The sequence below is a fragment of the Microtus ochrogaster genome, chromosome 10, assembly GCF_000317375.1.
Source record: "Microtus ochrogaster isolate Prairie Vole_2 chromosome 10, MicOch1.0, whole genome shotgun sequence".
NCBI classification, from domain to species: Eukaryota; Metazoa; Chordata; class Mammalia; order Rodentia; family Cricetidae; genus Microtus; species Microtus ochrogaster.
The window spans coordinates 57,704,626-57,706,761 of record NC_022016.1 but is presented as its reverse complement, the minus strand read 5'-3'; the positions used below and the strand labels follow the sequence as shown (position 1 = coordinate 57,706,761).

General features: G+C 37.2%; 1 protein-coding gene across 1 annotated transcript in view; it reads right to left on the bottom strand.

Annotated features, from left to right (window-relative positions):
- The window catches only part of Zmym4 (zinc finger MYM-type containing 4), a 127,087-nt gene that overhangs the window by 29,683 nt on the left and 95,268 nt on the right, over window positions 1-2,136 (bottom strand). The window contains exons 21-22 of the mRNA XM_013348319.2: window positions 1,078-1,131; window positions 177-356 (exon numbers count right to left, since the gene is read on the bottom strand). Coding sequence (XP_013203773.1) covers window positions 177-356; window positions 1,078-1,131 — 234 coding nt within the window. The remainder of the gene's footprint in view (window positions 1-176; window positions 357-1,077; window positions 1,132-2,136) is intronic.

The window sequence follows — 2,136 nt, the reverse complement described above, 5'->3', positions numbered from 1 at the left end:
AATCAAATTAACCACATATAAGAACCTTATAACAGACATTTACATTTATAAAATCAGGAAACTCTTGTGCCCTTGATAATCCCTAACACATCACAACTGCTTAATGATGCAAATGTGGAACCTTGATAATCTTATGAAATAGATGACCTTCAGTAGTCAGGTTAGGCTGCACAAACCTGAAGGAAAATCTGCCTCCAGATCTTGTTCTGTTTCCCCTTTGGAGAACTGTTTCAGTTCTGAATCAGCTTCTTGCACAGCATTTGACTTTAAGGCATAATGATTCAGCTCTTCCTCCCAGCTATGCGGCGTTGAAACTGCCTCTGATTCAAGATCACCACTATATGTGCTTCCTTGGTCTGAAAGTGATGAAAACAAGCATGCTCTCTTGACATATTTAAAAACTCTAATGAGCCCCTGCATGCTGAAAACTGAAAGATGGTTGACCTAGGCACAACTAAGAACGTAAGTGTAGCTGGAAAGACGACTCCATCAGGAAGTATTTGCTTTGTATGACTTTCATCCCCAGAACCCATGCTTAAAAAAACAAAGGGACAAGCATCATAGTATGATGTAATCCTAGCACCAAGGGGACAGAGATAGGTGAATTCCTGGTGTTTGCTGGCTAGCCAGCCCAGCCTAGCTGGCTAGTTCAAGACCAGTGAGAAAACACTACCATTCGTCCTTCAATGGATGGTGATTGAGGAAAGACACCCAAAAATGTCACCTAACCTCTATACACACTGGTCACATACATGCACATACCCACATTCACATGTACAGATACACACACACACACACACACACACACACACACACACAGAATTCAGCATCTTGTTTAACAGCTTCACACAACTGGATTCCTATTTTTGCTGAGCACCACAAAGCATCATCTCAATCTTTACAACATTTGACACAGTTATTATTTGCATTACAAATTAGCATGACAGTTACTTGGTGCACCTCATAAATTAGGAAAAATTATAAAATACTAAACCCAAGGATAATAATGTTTATGAGTTTCTATTGTTAGCAAAGGATAGTATTTCTAAAAACTAAAATATATTTGTAAGTACAAACCTTTTTCAAATATCTTGGTATCTAGAAAGAGTTCTTGTTCAGAAGTTTGAGATTCTAAAGAAAAAAAGCAAACAAAACACATTGCATCTCAAATAAAATGATTTCATGATAAGTATTACTCACAATAGAGACAAACACACTAATAGGTAAATGGCCTTCTATATATAAGGCCTGATTCATTATATAATGAAACATCTGTAATAAAAGAAGTTAAATCAACAATGCTGTCAGCAATGTTTACACTTCTAAGTAGCAATGTGAGAGAAGCCATGGTGAAAGGAATTTTACTTTTGATTTTGTATTCGCTTGCCATTTGAAATCCTTTTATATAGTTATACATGTACACAGACACACATGCAAAAAAAAACCTGATCAATTATTCCAATTAAATACGTCTTTTACATTTACCTCTAAAGGCCGAAAAGACTTAGAATAGAAATAATTGTTATATGAGCATTAAGCACAAAAAACTGAGACCAACATGATTCAATGAAAAATGAGATATTTGAAATGAAGTTCAGAGATTCAACATAAAAAAAATACTTTCTCAGCTTACTCAGGAAAACATTTTGGCTTTTCTTTTGTTTTTTTACTGAAACCAAAGGGAAAGTATTTCCAAATCCTATTTCTCCTTACTGTATTCCTTAACCACTTTACTTTACCTAAAGTGATTCCAAATGTTTATCGTGAAGTTAGTTTACTTTCTAAAGCTTTTCTGACTCAACAATATATGAAAGCAAAGATATCCATCATAAGACAGAGAACCCACTGGGCGGTGGTGGCGCACACCTTTAATCCCAACACTTGGGAGGCAGAGGCAGGTGGATCTCTGTGAGTTCAAGGTGTGGTGGCGCACACCTTTAATCCCAACACTTGGGAGGCAGAGGCAGGTGGATCTTTCTGAGTTGGAGGCCAGCCTGGTCTACAAGAGCTAGCTAGTTCCAGCACAGGCACCAAAGCTACAGAGAAACCCTGTCTCGAAAAACCAAAAAAAAAAAAAAGAAGAGCAGCAGCAAATACTCTTTCATACTGAGCTGTCTCTCTAGGCCACTATAAAAA